The sequence below is a fragment of the Echinops telfairi genome, unplaced genomic scaffold (genome assembly GCF_000313985.2).
Source record: "Echinops telfairi isolate 266 unplaced genomic scaffold, ASM31398v2 ScPeMD7_31;HRSCAF=116, whole genome shotgun sequence".
Classification (NCBI taxonomy): Eukaryota; Metazoa; Chordata; class Mammalia; order Afrosoricida; family Tenrecidae; genus Echinops; species Echinops telfairi.
In genome coordinates, this window is record NW_022103928.1 from 4,795,548 (window position 1) to 4,819,687 (window position 24,140).

Sequence of the window (24,140 nt, forward strand, 5' to 3'; positions counted from 1 at the left end):
TCCACTCTCCCTCCCCTTGTATCTGTTATTATCACCTGTTATGATGGATCCACTCTCCCTGTGCTTCACAGCTGGGAGACCCAAAAGAAAACAATAAAAAACAGAATCATGCTAAGGTGTTAAGGGCAAAAACATAATAGCATATAGATGAAAATATTAATAATGTATCAGAAGGAAATGACTACCAACAATAATAAAAAAGCCAGGGAAGAAATTTCTGTCATAGAACCAGTAAGAAATACTTGCAAATTCAAGTCGCGTCTATGGGGTGGTCAACTGGCCAAGTGTGGAGTTGGCGGCAGCATAAGCAGGATTTCAATGCCTCTGCCTGGTAGTAAGGCTGATGGAGACTCTTGCCTGTAGCTAGATCGGATCTGCCAGTGGCCCCATCTGACCAGATATCTGCAGGTGCGTTTTAGGCTTTCACTGTCCCCCATAGCCCTCCACTAATTGGGTGTTCATCATTTTTCCTGTGGTGCTTTTTTCCTCACTGTATTCGAGTTATGTAGTTGTCATCTTTGGATCACACCAGCTGATGGGGCTCTTCCATGTAAACTTACTTCACTCCTCGCTCAGAGGGCTGCTTGTTTGAATACAAGCCTTTAAGACCCCAGACACTATCCTGATTGATAGCTGGACACCATCTGCTTCCTTCGCCACACTTTGTGGCAGCAGCCTTATCTTCAGTGATCATTTCAGGAAGGTGGTATGTAGCAGGGCCATGATGGAAGAACTGATGGTTGTTAAGTTGGGAATAGGCTTTAGTGTGAACCCAAACCCACAAGGATGCTCTTTTGGTAATGTCAGTAAACTCATGAGGCGCTCCTCTGGACAACTGGGGCTGTCTGTGTAGCCATGTGGAGTGAGCCTGCCTGATATGAGGAGAGCTAGTGCAAAAGGATGCAGCACAGTTTGCCGGTACATTCATGTGAGCGCCTGAGTGAAGGGATGCCTGCGGCCACTTTCACTGTTGGGTTTTTCTGTGAAATGGACTATTTCTGTTGCTTTTCAATGTCTGAATCACTTCAGATAAATTTTAGAAGCTTGAAGGGAAAAACACTTATAAGTCACTATATTTGATGTAAATGGAAAAGTAAGCCCCAGCTTAATAGGTAGCATTTTGAAAAACGAAGCTTAGGAATATATACAGGCATGCACAGTATGCTAGTCTTGAATAAGATATTTACTTTCCCTATCTTCTTTATTCACAGAACCCTATGCAAATGTTTTTATAAGAGTTTTATTTTTAAAAATTCATATATATTTGTCCTTTAAAATTATATAACTTAGTGATCTTAAGATATTAAATAGCTATAATATCACCACCACAATTAAGTTCAGAACATTTTCATAACCTCTAAAAGAAACCCCATTAGCAGTTACTCTTCTTTTCAGGTTCCCTCACATGCAGCAAACACTCTAATTTTTATCTTTATGGAAAACATATGAATTGAATCATATATGACCTTTGTCTTCTTCCACATAGAAAAATGTTTCTGAAGTTCATCCATCAATGCTTAATTCCTTTTTACAGTGGATGATACTCTATTATATGGATATATCCTATTTTATTAATCCAGTCATTAGCTGATAAACATATATCTTTCTTCAATTTTATGGCTATCATAAATAGTGCTTCTAAGAAGATCCATACAAAAATTTGGGATGGACAAATGCTATCAATTCTCTTGGGAATATACTTAAACCCTAAGCAACTACCCTCAGGTAGATTCTGACTTGTCATTACTTTTCTGGACAGAGTAGAGCTGCTCCCTAGAGTTCTGAGACTGTAAATCTTTATGGGAACAGAAACTCATCTTTCTCCCTAGGAGCAGCTGATGGATTTGAACTGCTGACCTCGTGGTTAGACGTCTAAGGCGTAACCCTCTGTTCCAAATTTTGGAATGAAATTGCTGGTCATATGGTAACTTTATGTTTAATCATTACAGAAACTGACTACCACCCCCCTACCCCCCAAAGTAATTGCCCCACATTAAAAATGCAATATTATGTCAGAGGATTTCAATTTATCCATGGCCTTTGTTTACTATGTTGCAGGGGTATCTAGCTATTGTTGACTATAGTATAACTCCTCAAACATTAAAGAGAATCACCTAATTTCTATGGGATTGTGTTTTCTCATCTGAAGATCATTAGTTTGGACTTGATACATATATAATGCTTTTGATTTTGCCTTAAAACTATTTGTGAATTCATCCACTGAGAAGCCCTGGGGACAAGAGATAAGTCATCTGTTCCTTTTCCTGTTTTTATCTTCATTGTTCTCGATAGGATGGTGGCTCAGCAAGTATTTTTTAAATAACAGAGGTATTCCTTTCCAGCTCCAAATATCTACAATGCCATTAGTCTGTGATATCCTATTTGTGTGAAATACACACACACAAATACTACAAAAGCCTGACAACTCATAACCTAATGATGATTCGGTTGCTCATATAGGAGTTGGTTGTTCAGAATTCAGACTAGATTATGTTATATGAACAATGTTCTAAGTAGTGCCTATGTTCACTGATTAGGTCACACAGCCTATTGAACCTTTCTTGTGATACATAGGCCAACTGCCAGCAGCATCCGCCTGAATTTAGGATCCTGAAAGCAGCACTCAGAGGGAGCAGAAAAGCGGAGAATTTATTGGTTCAACAAATATTTATTAAGTCCCTATTAGCAGATGCCTTCATTTGCCAATGGGCATGACCCCAAATGAGAACAGCTGCAAATTATCAAATAAGAATTGGAACTTGGAATGTATAAAATATGAATCTAGGAAAATTATAAGTTGTTACAAATATAGAATGTGTAAAATTGATATTCCAGTTTTTTAGTGAACTGAAATAGACTGGCATTGGACATTTTGAATCAGGAAATCATATGATTTACTATGTCTGGGATGACACAATCAAAAGGAGTGACATTGCGCTTCTTGTCGAAAAGTCCATTTCTAGATATAGCGTGAAGTACAGTGCTATATGTGATAGGATGTCTATCTGCATAAGAGGAAATCCAAACAATATAACTATGATTCAAATGTATGCACCAACCACTAAACCTCTCAAAACCAGACTCACTGCAATCAGGTTGATACTGATGCATAGGGGGAGGGCTGTCCCTATGATCTTCTGACTGTCATTTTCCCCCAACAGTTTTATTGGTACATAATGCACATATCATACCATTGAACGATTGAACTAAACTGATCAATCACATCAAGGTGAATTGTAAAATCACTATCACATCTATCTAAGATTACCGCCCCCCCCCTTTTGGTTATATTGCCTTTAAACTGAGTTGTGCAATCATGATCATTGTTTACTCCCCAAATCCCTTTTCCCTCCCTATCCGCCATTACCCACTCCTGTATTCCTTATAACACCATGTATCAGTTATTATCCTTAGACATCCATTCCTCCTGTGCTTCACAGCTGGGAAACACAACAGAAAACAAGGAAAGACAAATTGCACTAAGGTAAGGATATGATCATATTAGTATAAAGACAAAAATACAAGTGATGCGTACGAGGGAGAAGACCCCCATCAACATGCAGAAAGCCGTGGAAGAAATTTCTGTCCTGCGACAACTAAGAGATACTTGTACCCACTAAAAATTCAGGTCATGTTCATACGGAAGACAGCTGGCCTGGTACTGAGTTTGATCCAGTAGAATCAAGATTACAGTGATCTCTATCAGAGTGTAAGGCAGTTCAGGACTCTTGCCTTTGGCTAGAGCAGATTTGCCAGTGGCTCAGTCTGACTCCATCCTCTGCAGATGGGTTTGGGCTCCCCCTGTCCTCCAAAGCCTTCTACAAATTGGGTGTTCACAATTTCAGCTCTGATACTTTTCTCTTTGCCATATTCGAATTTTGCAATTGTCATCTTTGGATCAAGAGTAAAAAGCCTTGTCTTTCTGCACAGAGTGGCTGATAGTTTCTCAAACTGCTGACCTTACATTTGTCAGCCCACTGTGTACCCACTATATCAGCAGGGTTCCTGCCCATTAAAGCTGGTGATGAAGAAAGAGAAGAATTCTACCAATATTTTCAGTCCATAATTGATCAAACATGCAATCAAGATGAATTGATCATTCTTGTGGATTAGAATGCAAAAGTTGGGAAACAAAAGGAAGGAACAGTGGTTGGAAAATAAGGTCTTGGTGATAGAAATTAACTTGGCGATCACATGATAGAATTTTTCCAAGACTAATGACTTGTTTATCACAAATACTTTATATTCAACAAAAGACTTCTCCAGATAGAGTACACAGAAACCAAATGGACTACATCTGTGGGACTAGACAAAGGAGAAGCTGAACATTAGCAGCTAAAACATGTCCAGTGACTGACGGTGGAACAGACCATCAATTTTAAGTTCCAGTTGAAGTTCAAGAAAATGAAAACATGTCCACAAGAGTCAAAAGATGACCTTGAGTACATCAAACCCCAAATTTGAGAGCATCTCAAGACATATTTGAAAGAAGAAATCCAAGATGCACTGATAGCATCAGCCAAAATCAAGGTTCCGAAAATAGATGGAACGCCAGGAATTGAAATGTTTCAACAAGCTGATAAAGCACTGGAAGCACTCACTCGTCTATAACAGGAAATGTGGAAGAAAGCAAGGTGGCCAATGGAAGAAAGCAAGGTGGCCAAGAGATGACTATTGGTGCCCATTACAAAGCTAGGCGATCCAACAGAATGCAGAAAGTATAGAACAATATTATTGATATCACATGCAAGTAAAACTTTGCTGAAGATCATCTAATAACAGTTCCACCAGAACATTAACCGCCAGTAGGATCAGGCCAGATTCAGAAGAGGAAGTGGAACAAGGGATCTCCTTCTTGCTGATGTTAGATGGATTCTGACTGAAAGCAGAGGGCACCAGAAAGATCTATGTTTTACTTATGTTTTATTCACTATGCAAAGTGTATTAGTCTGGGTACTTCGGAGAAACAAATCCACAGCAACTCATGTATAAGAGAGAGTTTTATGTAAAGAAAATGTGCATCACAAGAAAACATCCCAACCCAATGCTGCCCAAGCCCACAAGTCCAACATTAACCCATTAACCCAACACCAGTCCACAAAGTCCTCCACCTCACAAAACAGAGGCAATGATGCCGACTGCAGGAGGAAAGCTGAGTCCGTGAACGAACAAGCATCTCAGCACTAGCAGGGGTCTCCACATGGCTGCTCCAGCACCCAGGGCTGCATTGGGATAGGTCCATGTAGCTTCTCCTTGGGGATGTCTTGTAGGAAGTCAATCTTGCAAGCTGAAGCAGGGAACTGCTAAGGCAGCTGCACCCTGGTGCAACCATCACAAAACAAGAGACCCGAGAACTAGAAAAGCGAGGCTCACCACCCATTTATCCCTCCGCCTTTCAATTAGTCCCACATGTGATTATCGGCCAGGCTGGCACAATTAACTAACTCACAAAGGTATTTGTGTGGATCATAACAAACAACCCTGAGAAGAATGGGAATTCCATAACACTTCATTATGCTCATGTGGAACTTGTACGTGGATCAAGAGGCAGTTGTGCAAACAGAACAAAGGAATACTGCATGTTTTAAAATCAGGAAAGGGGTGCTTCAGGGTTGTATTCTCTCACTATACTTATTCAATCTGAATGCTGAGCAAATCATCAGAGAAACTGGATTACATTAAGAATAATGCAGCATCGGGATTGGAAGAAGGCTTATTGACAAACTTATGCAGATGACACAAACTTGCTTGCTGAAAGTGAGGAAGACTTGAAGCACTTGCTGATAAATATCAGGTGTTGCACTCTTCCGTATGGATTACAATTCAAAACAAAAAACAAACCCAAATCCTCACTGGACCAATAGGTAACAGCATGATAAATGGAGAAAAGATTAAAACTATCAAGGATCTTGCTTTGCTTGGCTCCACAAGAAATGCTTGTGGAAACATGGTCAAGAAATCAAATGATGCATTGCATTGCCTCGTGTAAATCTGCTGCGTAAGACTTCCTGAAAATGTTGAAAAGCCAGGATCTACTGTGTGCCTGGCTCAAGCTGTATTTTCAATTGTCTTACATGCATATGAAATTTGGACATTGAAAAAGTAAGACTAAAGAAAAATAGATACATTTGACCTATGGTGCTGGCGAAAGCATAGTGGTTATGCTTTGGGCTGCTAACTGCAAAATCAGCCGTTCAAAAACACCAGCTTCACTACCATACCATAGTCTAAGAATAACTTTAAATTTCTAATTGTACATGCGCTGCGAGACCCTGTATGTTTGATTCCTGCCTCCCTCTCTAGCTTCATTTGTGTATACTCCCCGCTTGTGCAGTTTGCTCAAGTTACAAGCATGCTTTACTGTACTTCATTAGACCAAGTCTTTGACTCCCCTGGACCTTGGTACTTTGATTTTGCCTAGAATGTTCTTCTCTTACTGCTGACTCGTTCTTATCCTTCAAGCAAATACTCGCCACTCCTTCAGACTGCTCTGATCTCTAAATTCTCTCTAGTGCATCAGTGTATGCGGTACATACCTTGAGGTCAATAATAGCTCATCATGACCCTATAGGACAGAGTAGAACTCCTCATATGGTTTCTAAAGCTGTCATTTTTACCGAAGCATGATACCATCTCTTTCCAGTGGAGAGGTTGGTGGATTAGAATTCTGGCCTTTCAGTAACTAGCAACAGATTTTGCACATTTTCCCAACAAATCCTATTAGTCTATCCAATGATCCTATGGTGATGGGTCATCCCGACTCATCCTAGTCTTTTACAGGCTCCAGAATCAAAACTTGCATACTTCTCTTCAGCCTCTACAGAGGTCAAAGTCCCCAACCCCCCAGAATGACTGGCAATAGGGATGTTAGGAGGCAAGCGGCCTGACTGGAGTATTTCTCACTCGTTTGTGCAAGGATTTCTGGCAGTACTTCCATTTGGTACAAGAAAATGCTGATTGATCTAAATGGATGGTGGTATATCAGTTAATGAAGTGCAAACATTGAGGCCCTGGGTAGCTACCAAAGAACTGACTTTTTTGCTTTCTCTGTTCTAAAACCACAAACTGCCAGGTCTCTTGGAGCAATTGGTGCAGGGGCAAGTGAGAGGAGTAAAAATGGAATGTGATCTTCTGAATCATTTGTAAGGTAGTGTCTCCTAAGACAGGCTTAGGGAGGAGGCAGCGTAATGGTCATAGTGGTTAAGAGTGAGAGGTTTACAATCCACCTGTTTGTTTCTGAGTGCAATTTGGATAACTTTTATAACCTGGATAAACCTCAATCTCTTTATAAAAAACAACTTAGTAATACGTCTACCGGTGGCATAAAGTATAAGTTCAGTCAATGACAGTTAATATGATGATCTTTAACGATGCTTGCGGGTGGGTTGGGAAAAACAGAGTTTAAAATAGAAGTATGATGATGGGCAATAAAGAAATCAATTTTGCATTAAGCCTGGACTACACGTTGGTTAGAAAGTGAAGAATTTGAAGGGAAAATGCAGCACTTGTGGCAGGGGTGGTGGAGGCTGCAAGAGTAGTTACCAAGGTGAGCAATCATCTGTTGATGGGGATTCATCTGTATATTCATAATTATAAGGTCACTATGAGTCAGAACTGAGCCAATGACAGTGAGTAAATAGTCAAGTCAAAAAAGGACCTATCCCAGGGCTTCCATACTACCAAGACCCTGAAGAGGTTTGAGCAGTTTTCAGAGTAAGATGGACTACAAATAGAGGCCTGGCTATCTACTTCCAAATATCCGTCAGTGAGATCATCGTGGTTCCATCTGTAATCAACCGTGGGGATGACACAAAACAGGGCAGTATGTTAATCTGGGGTGCACAGGGTTGCCATGAGTGGAGTCTGGGCCAACTTGATGGCTCCTAAGCACAGCCATCACCACCACCAGATGCTTTTCAGTTGGTCAAAAGACTAGCTAATCCAACTCAGGAAACATCAGTTCCTTTTCTCAGATGGCCTACCACACTTAACACTCAGCTTCCAGGTTTGCTCCATGTTCTTTAGTGGGGCTTGCTCTTCAGGTGCTGCGCTCACCAGTCTTTCTGGAGGCTGCTAGCACAGCTTGACTTGGGCAGGGAACAAAAGCGTGCCCTAAACCAGTCTTTCTTCATTGGGGCCAAATACACCCTTGGGGGATCCTTGGCAATATCTGGAGACAGTTTTGACTGTGAGAGGGTGTGGGGGAGGGGCTCCTTCTGCATTTTAAGACAGAGGAAAGGGATTTTGCTCACCATCTTAAAAAAAATAGTTTTATTGGCATACAATTCACATACCATACAATTTAATAGTTCAATCTTATTAAGAGTTGTACAATTACCACTATCAATTTAAAAACATGTTTTGTTGTTCTTTTAAAGTAGTTTTTTGGCATATACCTCAACATCTTCATGCAGGACAAAGTGTTGCTTGGAACCACATGTCCACATTGCTAAGGTTTGAGAAACGCTGCTGAATACATTGTTCCTGTATTTCAACCTTTCTGATCCTTAGCTAGCTATGTGATCTGTAAAATTAAAAAGCTGAAAAACATGCATGTCCCAGAATGACACATTCTAGGGTTTTCTTTCTTTCTTTTGCTGAGCTCCAGGAATTTCAATATGTACTAAAAATAACCCGAGGCGTGGTTGACAGACTCTTCTTTGGCCTAAAGAGGTCAGCCCACAGCAGTCGGTGGTCCCAGCTGCAGGGCTTCATCAACAACCTCTCATTCTACCATGTGTGGGGGCTGGGAGGGCAGGAAGACTGCTCTCGAGAGAAGAGTATAATAAGCATTCATTTCCCATGTGTAGTCTATGAGCTTCCCAGAGCTTTGCTGTTGCTCAAACCAGTTTGGGTTGATTCCCACCCTTTTGACACTAGCCCACCCTGTGAAACTGACAAGCCCACACACCTTTGTTAAAAGAATTGACTTCTTACCCATTATCTGAGCGTCTGGGAGCAGCTTAATAAATACACTGAAGAACGAGTCCTGCACATGCTTATCTGAAGACAGGGCGCTCACTCTGCCCATGTGCCGTAAAGGAAAGGTATGAACTGATTAAAGATATTAAAAGTACCTGGAACAAATAGGCAAATACTACCAACAGCAATCAAAGAACACTGTGCAGTGAACCCAACATGCACCACCCCCAATCTAGTCAATGACAACCCTTAAAGGTCATTTTAGAACAAGTAATCATTGTGGACATGAGGAAGATCTTTTCACACCAATGAAGCTGTTAAACGGCGTTGGTTAGGGAGTTTTAGCAGCCACATCACAGAAAGAGCAATTCGACAAAATGGATGCTACAATCCCTCTCTCCCTGGTCTCAAACTCCATAGCTTCATTGCATTCAGCAACTCTGACTTCGTGTTTCCTGGGATGTCCGGAAAAAGAGTAACCAACCACATGCGTGGCGAGGTTACGGATTTTCCACCTGGGTTTGAATCCAAGAGTAACCAACCCTTTTACACTCAGGAGGTGGCTGAAAGTTACCCAGTTAGGGTCGCTATTTTACTTCAATAGCTACCCCACTGAGAAAGAAAAAAGAACCTGGAATCATAAAGGTCAGGGTCTTCCAATCATCAAGCATAATCCAAGGACCAGCCACATCAGCATCATCTGTGAGCTGGTTAACCGCGCACGCATTGTCCTGCTCAGCCCGGGCCCACTGGGTCGGAATCTGCAACTGTATTAGAACATGGGAAACAGAGCTCTACAGAATCCTAGGCAGCATTTGTCTTCTCAGGGCCTAAACTCCTAATGGTAAAATGGAAACCCAACCCAAGCAGGAAACACAGAAACATAACTGAAGGAATACAGTTAGTACCGGTGGGGGGGTGGGGGGTGGCGGCAGAGCATCGGGACTTCAGCAGCTAGCTTGTTTACGACCGGCGTTACTTCTTTTGTAACTGCGGAAAAGATCATTTATACAAGGCGCTGAACACTCTCTCACAACTTTGTGCTGATGGCTTTTTAAAAGGGCCACTTAGAAGCGGCCGGCGCAGCTCTTGCCGCGAGGTGTTAGTGGCCCGCCAGCCTCCCCCAGCCGCAGCTGCGGGCAGCTCTGGTCCCCGGTGCTCGCTCCCGAGACCGCAGAACTCCGGAGCCCAAGTGGAGTAGCCGCTGGAACATCCCGCAGACTCTGTAACTTTCCCTGGAAATAAATAAATAACGGTCGTAAGTGCTAGGAGAGCGGGGCCCTTTTAATTTTCGTCCCATTCAAATGAACACACCACATCACACGCGAAGGGGAAAGTAAAACGACTTGCTTTATCAAAAAAGTGCCTCCAAGGGGACTCCTTTGAGAGGAAACAAGCAGCCTGAAGTCCAAACTCCATGACATTTTCCTGGCTGGCGTATTTTCTCCTGTAGCAAAAAAAAAATCCCCCAAGGAGGGCGGAGAAGCGCCCCGAGATAAAGCCGAGCTCGGGCCACACTTCGGGGGAGGGGAAGGCGGAGGAGAGGGCCAGAACCTTCGGGGAGGCTCCGAGTTTCTCCATCCCCCTGAGCCTCTGGGCCTCCCCCTTTCGGCAGCGGGCTGGCGGGAGACCGCCCAGACAGGATGCTTGTGCGCTCGCTCTCGCGCAAATACGGCCGGAGGAGTCCTTTTCCTCGGGCATTTTCCGAGGAAGTCTGGAGCAATTAGGCTCAGTCTGGGGCGAGCGAGCGGGAGAGCGGGCTGCGCAGCCGGCGTGTCTGGGCCGCCTCGTAAGGAGGGAGGGAGGGGGCGGGCGGCCGGCCGGCCGGCCGGCGACCCCGGACCCCGGCCGCCACCATGGGCTTCGAGCTGGACCGCTTCGACGGGGATGTGGACCCGGACCTTAAGTGTGCGCTGTGCCACAAAGTCCTGGAGGACCCACTGACCACGCCGTGCGGCCACGTCTTCTGCGCCGGCTGCGTGCTGCCCTGGGTGGTGCAGGAGGGCAGCTGCCCTGCGCGCTGCCGCGGTCGCCTGTCGGCCAAGGAGCTCAACCACGTCCTGCCGCTCAAGCGCCTCATCCTCAAGCTGGACATCAAGTGCGCGCACGCGGCGCGCGGCTGCGGCCGGGTGGTCAAGCTGCAGCAGCTGCCGGAGCACGCCGAGCGCTGCGACTTCGCGCCCACCCGCTGCCGCCACCCGGGCTGCGGCCAGGTGTTGCTGCGGCGCGACGTGGAGACGCATATGCGCGACGCGTGCGACGCGCGGCCCGTGGGCCGCTGCCAGGAGGGCTGCGGGCTGCCCCTGACGCACGGCGAGCAGCGCGCCGGCGGCCACTGCTGCGCGCGGGCTCTGCGGGCGCACAACGGCGCCCTGCAGGCCCGCCTCGGCGCGCTGCACAAGGCGCTCAAGAAGGAGGCGCTGCGCGCAGGCAAGCGCGAAAAGTCCCTAGTGGCGCAGCTGGCCGCGACACAGCTGGAGTTGCAGATGACAGCGTTGCGTTACCAGAAGAAGTTCACCGAGTACAGCTCGCGCCTGGACTCGCTCAGCCGCTGCGTGGCCGCGCCGCTCGGTGACAAGGTAGGTGCCCGCCGCTCGTCCCAAACCGTAGCTAGGCAGCCTGCTCCAGTCCTTTCCATTTCCGCCCAGGGTTGTCAGGAGCATCCCAAGAGCATCCCTGCATCCCTCTTGCCAGCCTTATTAACCAGGACCAGAAACTGTGCGACCATGCGACTGTGATCCCCTACAGACTTGATAGTCACACATAGTCAAAGTGTAGAGGCGCTCTAAGTGTGGAATCAGAATTAAGAGTGCGGCTCCAAAGTCAGATCTGTATTCATAGGTGGCTTTTTTTTTTTTGGCGGGGAGGCAGGCTGTGGTTTTTTCTTTTCTGCTCAGAGCAGCTGCTTGATATTGGGGGATTTGCTTAACCTCTGTTGGGAGATGTGACACGCAGGGACAACTATATCCGTGCATCCCCTGAGATTTCAGGAGAAGAAAGGGACTTCCACAACCAATGGGGAGTAAGTTTAGAAGGATTCCAGAAGATAGAGGCCTCCTGGAGGTAAAGCCGAATTCAAATGTGGTCTCTGCTGCCAACTAGGTAGGTGACCTTGAACAAGATAGCTGCTTAACCTCGCTAAAGTTGGAAACTATGGTCTCTAGAGACATGACCCATGGGGAAACATACCCAGGCATCTTGTAGGGTATTCATTCAGGGCTTCCAGAGGGAATTAAAGAAACCTCTCCACCCAGTATGAAGTCTTAATCAAGAATGAAGCCACCAGACTTAGAACGGTTTAAATCTGAGCTGTTAATCAGCCAGGTAACTTTGGTAGTCCACTTCCAAGTGCCCAGCTTCTTTAAATGTAGACTACGTGATTGTCAGAATCTAAGCGCTTGGCAATGTGCAGAGCCAGAGTAAATGCCCAGGTGTTACCTTGCAGTTCCCTTTAAGGCCTCCCACTGGAGCCCTGTGCCTGCCCTGGGAGAGAGTGGTAATTATAATTGCCACCACTAACCAGGGCTTATTTTGCTCCAGGCACTGTGCTAAGCACTTCCTCTTGGGTTCTTTTCTGATCTAGTAAGATAGCTTGTGCCCAGGGTCACAGAGCTTTAGATGCCAAAAGTGGGATTTGAACCCATGTGTGACTGTCTCTACAGCCCAGCCTTTTAACTACTGTTGTGTTGTTTTTTGGTGTGTAACCACAAGCACCATTTATTGAGTGTTTATTGTGTGCCAGCAACTGCTGTGAGCACTTGACATATATTATCTGTTTAATCCTTTGAGCTGAGAAAACAGGTTTAGGAAGGTTGTATATCCAGCCCCAATTCAAACAGTGACTAGAAGCAGAGCTAGGATTCAGGATCCAGGGTCTATTTCAGGATGCCCAAACTTAAGGTGGAGAGAAAAACTGGGGCTGTCTACTCTTTCCATAAAGAGTTACAGTCTTGGAAACTCACCAGGGCCTCTCTTCTCTCTCCTATGGGGTCGCTATGAGGCAGATTTGACTCTATGGCAGTGAGCTGAATTGGAAACTGCACCTCAGATTTGGGGCTGGATTATTCTGTATTGAGGGACTCAGGTGGCATCATGGGTGGTTTAGCACTATCCCTAATCTGTATCCACTAAGTGCTAGTATTTAACCCTCTACCCACCCACCCAAGTCGTGACAATCAAACTTGTCTCCAGACATTGCTAAGTGTTGGGCGTGGGGGAGTGGGGCAAAATTAACACCAGTTGTAAAACATTGGTTTCTTTGAAAATGTGGCATATTTTCAGCAAATGGGTATTTCCACATCTCTGGGGATGTGGGTCTGGGCCATGTGGGCATGGGTCATTCGGCTGCCCCTCTGTGGTTGCCCTGCCCCAGTTGGCATGGCCAGGAGGGGTATATTTATTTAAGAGCCTCAGGGGTCTGTGTCCACTTTGCTCCTCTCTGCCCTTTCCCATCCCCCTGCTCCTTATGAGCACACCAGGCCTGGTAAGTTTTCAGACTGTCCCTCTCCCGGCCCCCAGCCTGTCTGTCAGCTGCAGCTTCAGCAGCTGGGCGTAGGGCAAATATTTACAGCTCACCCAGGACTGCACAGGCTCACAAAAGCCGGTGTGAGTAGTGTGAGTAGGCGAGTCACCGAAACATAGGGCCCAGTCTAGGCTTTAAGATTTGGGGTGAAGGAGTTAGTGAACTTCCCGTTTATGCTGTCCTCTGGATTTCCTGCGGAGTTGTCAGCGATGCTTATTTATAAATAAACCATTCACTCCCCCAGAGTTTATATAGCGTTCATTGTTAAGCTGGTTTATTATTTCTTCTTGCCTTTCTGTTTTCATTTTCGAGTGTTTAGGTAAACTCTCTCAAAATAAAAAACGTGATACTTGAATCAAAACTGGATGTTTTTGAAACTCCATTGGGTGGGATAATCAAAGGTATTAAGTTAGGGGACAAGATGTTGCTTTTTGAACCTACAGAGAAAGTTCTGTTCGAGGTAGGAGTCCTGCTTGAAGCTGTGTGGATTTCAGTGCTAGCCTTGAGAACATCCAAGCAGAGCCTGGCCGGAAAGCTGCCAGAGATAGTTTCTCTGGCCTCAGATCCTGAATGGCTTCCCCAAGGGCATTAGTAAAACTTGCTTTTCTTCCCGAAGTTAACTCTCTGTTGCCTTTCCTGTGTCAGCCAGAAAGTCCCATCCCACTGGAAGCTGTTTAAAATTTTGCTTATTTCCTTGGGCAGGCTCTCTGCTCCCATTTAGTCTCTTCCAAAAAGCAAAAGGATTTATATCTTGAAAACTCATGTACAACACTTCTATTTTTAAAAAATACGCCCTGATGTTCACTTCCATGTTACAAGCTGAAGTAGATAAGAAATGTGATTTTAGATACCAGCTCTTCAAGTCCTAGAACTTGTTCCATAAGATGATCTTGCCTTATTTAAATGATCTCAAGTATTTGTTTTGTTTTTTATCACCTGCTGAGCACTCAGGGTATACCAAAGCTTTGCCTACAGGTGAGCTAACTCTGGGCGTCTCAGACCTCAGTGGAAGGGGCATCACCCAGCTCCTAGAGAGTGTGTTTAGACACTGAGTGCACATTCCTGGAGAGGAGTCCCACGGAGCCCTGGTGGTGAAATGGGTTATACCTTGAGCTTCTAACCACACATTGGTGGTTCAAACCCACCCACTGCTCCAGGGGAGAAAATTGAATTGTCTGTTTTTGTAAAGATCCACAGCCTTGGGAACTCTATCAGTATGAGTCGATGGCAATGCGTTTGGAGTTTTTGGGGGGATTGAGGGATGGGGGCGGGGTGTTCTGCTGGGTGCTGCAAATGATTAATGTGCTCAGCTGCGAACTACGATGTTGGAAGTTGTAGGCTCCCTAGAGACACTTTGGAAGAAAAGCCTGATGGTCCATTTCTGAAAAGACCAGCCAGTGCAAACCCGCTCCATCGTGGTCCTCCTGTGGTACTCGTGGCTTGCCATGAGTCGGGCTAGTTCCATGGCAACAGCCATTCTAAGAGATTCTGCTCCGTAAAGCTCTTGGGGACCTGAGGTGCTGCCGCCTTTCAAACAAGCTCCCAGCTGCTGCTGATCTGCCTGTTGAACATTCCACAACAGCTGAATGAGACGAAGTATTTAGGCTCAAGTGTAAACCCCATCAAACACGGATTTGTCTCATCCACACACTTGATTCTACTCAGCATTGTCAAACAGCCATTCTTACAAGCAGGGGTGCTCAATACGTCGATCACAATCTTCTAGTCGATATCGCAAATGTATTATGCGTAGATTGCATGGCATTAAAAAATAGATGTAAGCCTATTATCAATCCCGTCACTTAATTGATATACAGTGTAATCAATCAGATGCAATCTTAGGTGTCAAATGCATGCGTAAACAACTGTGCTCAGTGCAGCAAAACTGACAATCTATGTTATCGCCAATTTTTAGACCTTGTTTTTGTCTCTGAAACGTAAGAAAGGGTATTAAAATGAGTGGGGGAGCTGGACCAAGTAAGAAGACAAAAACACATCACTTTCATACGGAATGGGAGATTTTGACACTACAAGCTGACCTTCAGCTGAAGTCCAGAGCGCATGAACAGTTCTGGAACTTACTCGCAGAGGGAAAGTGCCCAAACCTGAGAAAATGTGCTACCTCCTTGACTGCATTTTTTGGCTCTCCTTATTTATGTGAGTCAGCCTTTTCCCACATAAAGATCCTTTAAGTCCAAGTACCGTTCCACCATGACTGATGATCATTGGAAGTGTGCTTAAGGCTGGCTGTCAGCAGCTACTGTCCGGACTATACATCCCTGTTTCATCCATTCAGTGCAAGTCATCAGAGTAAACTCAGGTAATGACAAAAAATGTACATAGTTAATTGTGTTGTGTTGTGCAATATGGACTCATGCAGTTATGCAAGGTACATAAACATATTGTATATATAAAGAAATCTCCATGCATTTATGAATAAATAAATAAATAAGTGTTTTACATTTTGTAGTTGGTAGATCATTTTGACTTGCTCATTTTATAAGTAGCTTGCATGCTGAAAAAAGTGTGAGCACTCTTGCTTAAAAGCTTTAAGAAAGGCTGGAGTGAAGTTCTGAGAAACATAGACTGCCTAGCAATTGGAACAGTATTTCTCAAATTGAGGTGCTGGAACAATCCAGGCGGCTGCAAAGCAGATACCTACACTTTATCTTGGAGTATGAGCTCCAGTACCAATGTTTTTAGTTGCCAAGGGGGTGCTGAGTATTTTTTTCTGAAAAGGGGCCTGTGTGCCAAATTTGGCAATCTGTGAGTTAGGGGATATGCACCTGGGGTCTAGAAGAGTATTTTAATGGCTCTGAAGATGCAGCTCGGCTACCACAGACATGGCAATGCTACTCCCAGCTGGCCTCCCATCTTCGACTTCCACCAGATTCTAAGAGCAAAAACTATGTGGAACAGAAGCTGTGCTGTTTTGTGGGAAGGAAAGGTTTCTGGGCATAACTTTTCTTTGAACTGTTGAGAGACTTGAAACTCATCCTTGATTCCTTCTGTTCTCAAGCCTACATCCAGTCTAGTACTTGTGGAGTCAGTGCCAACATAGAGCATCCTTGTGTACCGCAAAGCACAACCCTGCAGCACCCCATGTCATCCTCAGTCAGTGCTGTGTTTGAGCTCACTTACTAGCCACTGTATCATTCCATCTCATTCAGGGTCTTTCTTTTTGTGCCGACAGTCTACTTTTCCAAACTTGGTGGACTTTTCCAGGGACTGGCCTCTCCTGATCCCATGTCTAAAGCACATGGAAGGAAGTCCCACCGTCCTCATTTCTTAGGGGCATTCTGGCTGTTCTGCTCCTAAGACAGATTTGTTAGTTTTTGTGACCGTCCAGGGGACTTCAACACTGCACCAATTCAAATGCATCCGTTCTTCTGAGCTTTTTCTTAATTGTGTAGTTTTCACATTTCTGTGACGTGACTGAAAATACCAGGTCTTGAGTCAGGAGTGCCTTGGACCTCAAAGTTTTGTTTTGTAACACTTTAAAGAGGTCTTTTACAGCTGACTTGCCCAATGTAATACTTTGATTGGTTTCCTAACTGCGTCCATGGGACAGTCTTTCCAATGACCCTTCATCAGGTGATCTTTCTGCCCTTCCCATTCCACTTTATTCTGCATGACCTCCAGGAAGCCCTCTCTGCTTCATGGGTACCTCTGGTTCCTTGATTTTGTGATACCTAGCACAGCTGTAGTCAAATAATTATTCACTTTCTGTCCCTTTGGTAGGGACCACACACAACTGTCCTATTCAGGGCAGGGTCCCCAGCATTAGATAATACTGTTGTGCATCCCCCGGGGCTGTTGGTGGGTGTTCACTGAATGAATCAAAACTCCAAAGGACTGTCTTGTCCGCTACCAACACGTTTCAGATTGCTAACCAAGAGTGGGTTTGTATTAAAAAGCATGACCTCCAAGTTAACAAAATTGTTAAAAAATGTTTCCAGCTTGTTGGGAGGCATTGTTTTCATTCAACTAGATCCATCCAGATCAAGGTGTATACAATCCAAAATTCCAGAAACAATTTGGGCCATTTCAGAACTCTTGTAGATAAATGAATTTAATAGATGATTTCATCAAAAGGTTTTCCAGATGTCTTAACACCTTGAAATTTATCTGTCAGTCTGCTCACCATTTCATCGATTTCTGCTTCTGAACGGCGTCCGCAGATAACTGCCACAGTGCCTCAGGAAGAGCCCTGTTCCACAAGGGAAGTACAGGTGGCCTCGTCCTCTTGCAGTGGTCTATCAAGCAAATTTGGATCCGACTTATGAATATGCTACTCAGCTCCATTTGATCAGATATTTTAAATTAGACAGTTTGCTTTGGGGAGCTGCTGTGATTTTATCTGTAGTGGCTTGTTCTATCTTGAGAAATTATGGTGGTCTGACTGCAAAACTATAGGATGAGTAAGAATCTATGAGGCTGGACTGTAGACCAAGGGGAAATGTTCACGGAGTAAACTGGATGCCATGCCCTGCAGATATTTCTCTACGTGTATGCATTGGCTTCTCCTTTGATGTATTAGGCGGACCTCTTTGTGTGTGTGGTAGACAATGGAGATTATAAAGCAGATGATGAATTTGCTATGTGAAGGCCAGAAATTAGAAAGATTCTAAGAGCTGGTTGGACCCAACATTGCTTGACACCAGGTTCATCCTCTATTGCCAAAATAAGACAGGTGTGTTCTTCTCAGTCAGTGTTGGATGTTTTGTATAGGCTTCCCCGGGATTGCCTTCCATTTCTCCATGAACATCTGGAAGGCCCTCACACCTGCGGACCACTGCAGAGGTATAAGTGTGGGTGGTGTTCTATGGCTTTATTTCATCTTTGGAATAAAGATGTAGGTACGGATACATGATCTTCCATGTCATAGGTGAAAGAGGCTCAGGGGGTTAAACAACTTGCCCAGCATCTTTCCTTGACAAATTCTGGATTGCCTGCTCAAGTCTGGTTCACCATGATGAAATGTGTTCATTCTGAGCTCTAATTTCCATTTTCATAGTCGGCTGGAGAGCACATTAAAGTAAAACCAAACAGATCCTATGAAGAAGCCTTAGTCAAAATAATAAAGAGGAACTAAAGAAATCCATGTTGTGTCCTGGATGAAATGTTGGCTCATCTTGTTAATTTTCAGCCTAGTAATTTAAAGACTGTACTCAAACCAAAAACACTCACTGCCATCGAATTGATGCTGACTCCTAGGGAACGACAGGGTAGTGAAGAACTGGGTTTCTGAGACTTTAACCCTTGATGGGAGTAGAAAGCCCCATCTTTCTCTCAGAAAAGCATGTACTGGTAATGACTAAACAAGATCCTCCCAAAATATGGAGTTCAGTTCCTTGTAGTTTTACATCCCAAGCCAGGCACAGTACTAAGAAATGAGGTGAACTGGACCAGCTTGAACTCATGGGAACAAGCAGACATCCCCTTGTCTCATGGAAAACCAGCCATATTCTTCTTTGCCCACTTACACTCTCCAGCCGGGGGTTAACAGCTTTCCCCCAACGACTAATAGTGTTCTAATAAACCTGTTCCAATAAGGGGGGTCGGGGAGTGGTGTAACATCATGATTGCGCTTATTAAGAAAACAGCTTCCATTGTTCTCATCCATTCTGAATGTATATTCCAGGGGAACTTACCCATGGAAAAGAGGGGCAGTGGAACCTGCACAGGAGGGGTCCCTGTAGTAGTTCCATCCCTAGAAAGGGGGTGTGTGAGGGGTGAGCTTTCCCATGGAAGTAGGGGATGGATGTGCAAAGAACAAATGTGTCCTTGGTCCCAGAAGTTGCCACCAGCATTTTGCCAAGAAGGGTTTTGAGGAGTCCATGTCTTTGCTGCACACCTTCAGCATGTTGTTTCTGGTGGAAGCAGGCCTGAGGGCAGTGGGCAGGCACCAGGCAATTCTGAATGGAGCTGATAGGGTGGGTGTGTCCAGTGCTCAGATCCTGGAGTTGGCAAATCAGGCTCCATGCCCTCCCTGTGACCCACTGTTGAAGGACTGTGGGGAGATCATTTACTACCACCCTCTCTAAGCCATAATGACCTCATTTCTCAAATGGCAGTGATAGCTGCCTACAGGATTGTCTTCTGGAGCCCTGGTAGTGTAGTGGGCAACACATTGGGCTGCTAATCGCAAGGTCAGTAGTTTGACACCACCAGCTTCTCTGCAGAAGAAAGATGGGGTTTTCTACTCCCAGGAAGAGTTACAGCCTCAGAGACCCAAGGGGGGAGTTCTAATCCGGTTCTCTAGGGTCTCCACAAGTCACAAACAACCTGATGGCAGTGCGTTTTTGAGTTTAATAGGGTTGTCTATAGGATTCAATGAGATTAAGTCTGTTAAGTATGGACGTAGTAAGATATAGAAGACATTTCTTGAGCATCTATTGTCTGACTTGATAGGAAAGACATTGATCGTTTCAGCTCTTATTCAAATAAACGATTGATGAGGCGTCAGAAATTTGAAGTTGTGCCTGTGTAGAAGGAAAGCAGTTTTTATTTCAGGGCTCATCATCTTGTCATAGCCCCTGCATGACCTGCTCCTGGGTTTCTACCCTCTTGTTTGTTTTGGTTGTTGTTGTTGATGGTGGACAAGTTGGAAAGACAGTGACTAAAGTCAGCTTCACTGCCTCTAGGTAGCAACTCTGGGTTAAGAGATAAAAATGAAGGTTGAAGTTTGTGATCTGTCCTAGGGATCTGTGACTGCATTCTGTGTATTTATATTTGTGTCCCCAAGGAGCAAAGCTGATGAAAGATTGGCCACAGAAAGCTTCTCTATTTAAGCAAGTACGTACCATAGAATGCATGGAAATGGGCATAAATACACATTTAAGTTATTCTGGATTTAAATAGATCAGCGGATGGAAACATGTGAAATGACTGAAGCTGTTCACTTTCGTATCAGATCTTCCAATGTCTTGTCCGGTCCTTGGAGAACTATTCTGGGGTAGCATCCCAGAACCCAGTTTGCTCCAGTTCTTCTGGTTCCCTGCACCGCTCGCTCTCTTCCAGCTCCCTGGACCTGTTTTGGGGGCAGGTACATCTTTCCATCCACTTTCCATTTATTTTCAAGCATCCGCTCAATGACTCCTCTGCCTTAGTCTTGAACAGTTTCCTATTCTTCCTTCAAAGAATCCCTTCCTCTGAGTGAGAGTTCAAATTTAAAGATGCCGCAGTTTCCCTAATAGCAAACCTGGGACTACAAAGAAGACAACCACTTCTGAGTGCTGGGACGGAGGACGTCCCATTTCCTGAGCAGAGAACTTCCGGCAGCACTTCTTCCTCCTGCCCGGCCAGCCCTGCACATCTTTGCTTGGAGAAAGTCCAGTGGACTTTTCTTGTTACTAATCCACAGTCTGAGTTGTTTCCCAGCTGGGTAAGTCTCAGAGCTTTGCATAGTCAGAGTTTGAAAGGTGTCGGGTCACCCCTAATACACAGACTAGTGGGTAGTCGGATTTCTCCAAGCCCACTGGGCCGCATGCCAAGGTTGCCAGTTCTCGCCTGTGAGTCTCACAGCAGGGATGCTCGGTGAACCTCTGTCTTTGGATGAAAGGCGTTTTTAGAAGGAGCCCACATGGACAGTGGTGTGGATGGACGTTGGGAGCCGCCACGCTGATTAGGAGATGGCACACAGCCAAGCTTCTGAGGCAGGATTGCTGGGAACTTAACAGTAACACAGCAATGCTAAAAAGACAGTGTGCTTTAGCGTCAGAAGAAAATTCACATTCTTGTATATTTGTGATAAATAATCAACATAAGTGCTTCTTGGACAACCAATGTGCATTGTAGTTTTGCTTTTCACTGTGGCTCCCCCCACCCCATAAAGGTTCTGCTCCATTAGGCCATGAGATGAAGATGGTGGAGCCGATGGTGTTTCAGGTAATCTCACCATTGACTTGGTGGTTTTAAGTTCCAACACAATGGCCAAGATCAAGGGAGGCAAAATCAGCCCTTTAGTTGTAGCTGACATTGATGAATGGTGACCCATCACAAGGCCAGAAGAGACTGCTTGGTTCTGCACTCACCCCATTAGCTGGGGATCAGACAGTTGTAACCCATAGGGTTGTCATCAGCTAACTTTTGGAAGTAGATCACCAAATTCTACTTATCTTAGTTCCTTCCTTGTCTTAGTTTGGAAGTTCCGCTAGAACCTGTTCAGCGTGGTTCCAGTACTGATGGACAGCCGCTGGCTGTGGACGAGGTGCATCAGCTGGGAATTGAACTCAGGTCTCCTTAATGGAAAGTAAGAGTTCTACGACTGGACTGATACCCACCTAATCAACTATTTTTTCCTAAATGTTGAGTTTCTGGTTCTGCTTGTGACTCACTGGATGAGGGGCTTTGTTTAGTTCCTGGTCCTGAATCTAGCCGTGTTCCTCTCAGCCTTAAAGACTTCAGGGTCTCCCAAGGTGCCCCTGCATGGCACCAGGGGCTCAACGACATCTCTCAATTGGATGCTGAGGTTCGCAGTGCAGCTTCTTGCCCACAGCCAAGGAGGCAGTTGATACCATTGGACCCCCGAATATGGCCAGAGGGGCCCTGTCACCTCCATTTTTGTTGTTTTTATTCGCCACCATTTTTCATTTCTCAATCCACTAATGATTAATTTATGAGGTGCGAGGCTGAGCATTGGGCTGCCAACGACAAAGTCAGCAGTTGTTCCAAGGGAGAAAGACGAGGCTTTCTCCTCCGATGAGGAGTTACAGTCTTGGGAACCCACAGGGGCAGTGCCACCTGTTCCCAAAGGGCGCCAGGAGCTGGAATTGACTCGATGGCCATGAGTTTGCGTGAGTTTTGGAGCCGATCTAATTGTAGTGGACCCAATCAGAGGCATGACCCTGTTTGGATGCTTAACTACTAACACGGAAATGCCTACAAGGATTATCTATCTTCTGCCTCACTGTCACCCTGTGAGGTGAGATGAGAAAAAACTCAGATTATCCCCATTCTGTAAAGAGAACACTCACTGAGCATTGATGCCACAGCCCAAGACTTTTACTCCTGTGTTTGGAGCATAATAGATACTCTTATGATACACACTTCGGGGTGTGGTAGATACTCTTAATCTTCAGATCTTTATTTTATAATAAAATTATCGATAAAATAGTTTGGAAAAGACTAATATTGCATGGTATTTTAAAGCAAAAGTGTGACCTTCTCAGGTAGAATGGTGTGTGGGGAACGTTGCCACACCGGGGTCTCATCCTACTTCTCCCTCTGCACAGCTGGGTGATCTGGAGCAACGCATGCGCCTGTTAATACAGTACCTGCTTCACGGGTTAATTTGTGCAGGCTTGTGATGATGTGAATAACTGGGTTAAACATGTGAAGTGTTTCGCACAGTGTGACAGTGACCGCAGAATCCTTTCTCTCTGTCTTTCTATGTTGGACCAGCTCAAAGTCCAGGTGATGATATGCTACCTGCCCAGACAAATATTGGTATTTTATTTTTAAGTCACAGATACTACTGTTAACATTGTGTCTGTGAAACGTTTGGAAGGCAGCTTTGATGAGCACTTGTCCTTGGCTCCGTTGGTATAATTTATTTTGTTGTTGTTGTTGTTGTTAGGTGCTGTCGTGTCACTTCTGATTCGTATGACCTGATGTACAATGGAATGAAACACCATTCAATCCTGGGGCATGCTCACAGTTGTTATCATGTGGGAGCCCATCCTTGCAGCCACTGTGTCAGCCCATCTCCTCAAGGGCCTTCCTCTGGTTCACTGCCCCTCTGCTTTGCCAAGCATGAGGTCCTTTTTCAGGGACCAGTCTCTCCCGGCAACATGTCCAAATATGTAAGACAAAGTCTTGCCATCCTTTTCTCTAAGGAACATTCTGGTAGTGCTTCTTCCCAGACAGCTCTGTTTCTTCTTCTGGAAGTCCATGGGACTTGCAGTATTCTTGACTGTACACTGTACTTGAGTATACACTACAGTGTAAATGCACCAATTCTTCTTCATTCTTCCATATTCAAGGCCCACATTTCACATACACATAGGAGGCAATTTAACATACCAGGGCCGGTTCTCAAAGTAACATTCTTGCTTTTCAACAGTGTAAAGAGGTCTTGTGCAGCAGATTTGCCGGATACAGTGTGTCCTGTGACTCTGATCTCCTAATGTTGCTTCTATGAACATCCATTGTGGATACAAGCAAAATGGACTTCAGTCTTTTCTCTGTTTACAATGATACGATGGTAAAGCAGACGTTAGTGTTATTTTAAAGTTGTGTGATGTTGAATATTTAAAATCTCTATTAATTTTTCTTTCAAAACATTAGAAATTAAATTAAGAGTTTCTAATTACCTCAGCGACAGGGGGGGCATCTTTAGTTAAGGTTGTTGGGGTGGGAGAAGGGTAGAAGAAAGGTAAAAGCAAATGCAAAGCAGACGGTGACGGAGAATAGGAAAAGGCCTTTGAGAATTAGGTAGCACAGCGAAAGGAATTCAGTGAGACAGAGCTGGCTTCTGTTATCTCCACCCGACCCCAGCATCCTGTGTTGAATTTTCCACATGCTGATTTACAGTTGTCACCAATCTTGAAATAGGCCCTGCCACCTACAGCCAGGACTAGCTAAGAATGCTAGCAGCAACTGTGGACACCCCCACCTCTGCATGCCCAGTGATGGATCTGTCAGGAAAGCATAGAAGGGCAACTCCATCGCTCAACGTGTCTTATCTGCAAGC

At 44.9% G+C, this 24,140-nt stretch overlaps 1 protein-coding gene across 1 annotated transcript in view; it reads left to right on the top strand.

Annotated features, from left to right (window-relative positions):
- The first annotated feature begins 10,778 nt into the window (after positions 1–10,778).
- Positions 10,779–24,140, top strand: part of PDZRN3 (PDZ domain containing ring finger 3) — a 265,912-nt gene continuing 252,550 nt past the window's right edge. The window contains exon 1 of the mRNA XM_004702431.4: positions 10,779–11,501. Within this exon, the coding sequence (XP_004702488.1) occupies positions 10,779–11,501 (723 nt within the window). The remainder of the gene's footprint in view (positions 11,502–24,140) is intronic.